Here is a 671-nt window from a genome sequence, read left to right on the forward strand (position 1 = left end):
TTGCCTCCTGCAAAGCACCAATGGCTGCGCTCTGAAAGCGCAGATCTGTTTTGAAGTCCTGAGCAATTTCTCGCACCAGACACTGGAAGGGAAGTTTTCGAATCAGGAGTTCAGTGGACTTCTGATAACGCCTGATTTCACAGAGTGCCACAGTACCAGGCCTGTAACGATGCGGCTTCTTCACCCCGCCAGTAGAGGGCGGGCTCTTGCGAGCGGCTTTTGTCGCGAGCTGCTTCCTGGGTGCTTTCCCACCGGTTGATTTGCGGGCGGTCTGCTTTGTACGAGCCATGGTATAAACACCTCTTCACTTACCCCCCCTTCGTCGGCTGGAGCTCGGCGGCGCTGGCTTCGGAGAGCGACGGCGGCACAGCGGCGGCTGCGAACACAATTTGAAAAATACTTCTTGCTTGAAAAAGTGAATGATTTTTGTGAGAGGGATCCCCAACAACACATATTGATAAAGTGACTGTATCAATGTTGTTGTTGGAATGTGCTGTTGAGTTGCCTGCAATTGATAGCGACTCTATTTACAATAGCCCTAAATCCTACTCTATTCCTTGCCAATCCAATTGTCTCTGACACACCTATCCCCATTACCCCAGTGACTGAATCAATCAATCTCATCGAGGGTTTTTCTTTTTTGCACTGTCCTCCCACCCTCCCAAGGACCA

General features: G+C 50.5%; 1 protein-coding gene across 1 annotated transcript in view; it reads right to left on the bottom strand.

Moving 5' to 3' along the window:
• Positions 1-289, bottom strand: part of LOC102851611 (histone H3.3-like) — a 2328-nt gene extending 2039 nt beyond the window's left edge. The window contains exon 1 of the mRNA XM_006895738.1: positions 5-289. Within this exon, the coding sequence (XP_006895800.1) occupies positions 5-289 (285 nt within the window). The remainder of the gene's footprint in view (positions 1-4) is intronic.
• Positions 290-671: the final 382 nt, after the last annotated feature.

The sequence above is a fragment of the Elephantulus edwardii genome, unplaced genomic scaffold, assembly GCF_000299155.1.
Source record: "Elephantulus edwardii isolate Elephantulus edwardi_28Jun2011 unplaced genomic scaffold, EleEdw1.0 scaffold00175, whole genome shotgun sequence".
In the NCBI taxonomy this organism is placed as follows: domain Eukaryota; kingdom Metazoa; phylum Chordata; class Mammalia; order Macroscelidea; family Macroscelididae; genus Elephantulus; species Elephantulus edwardii.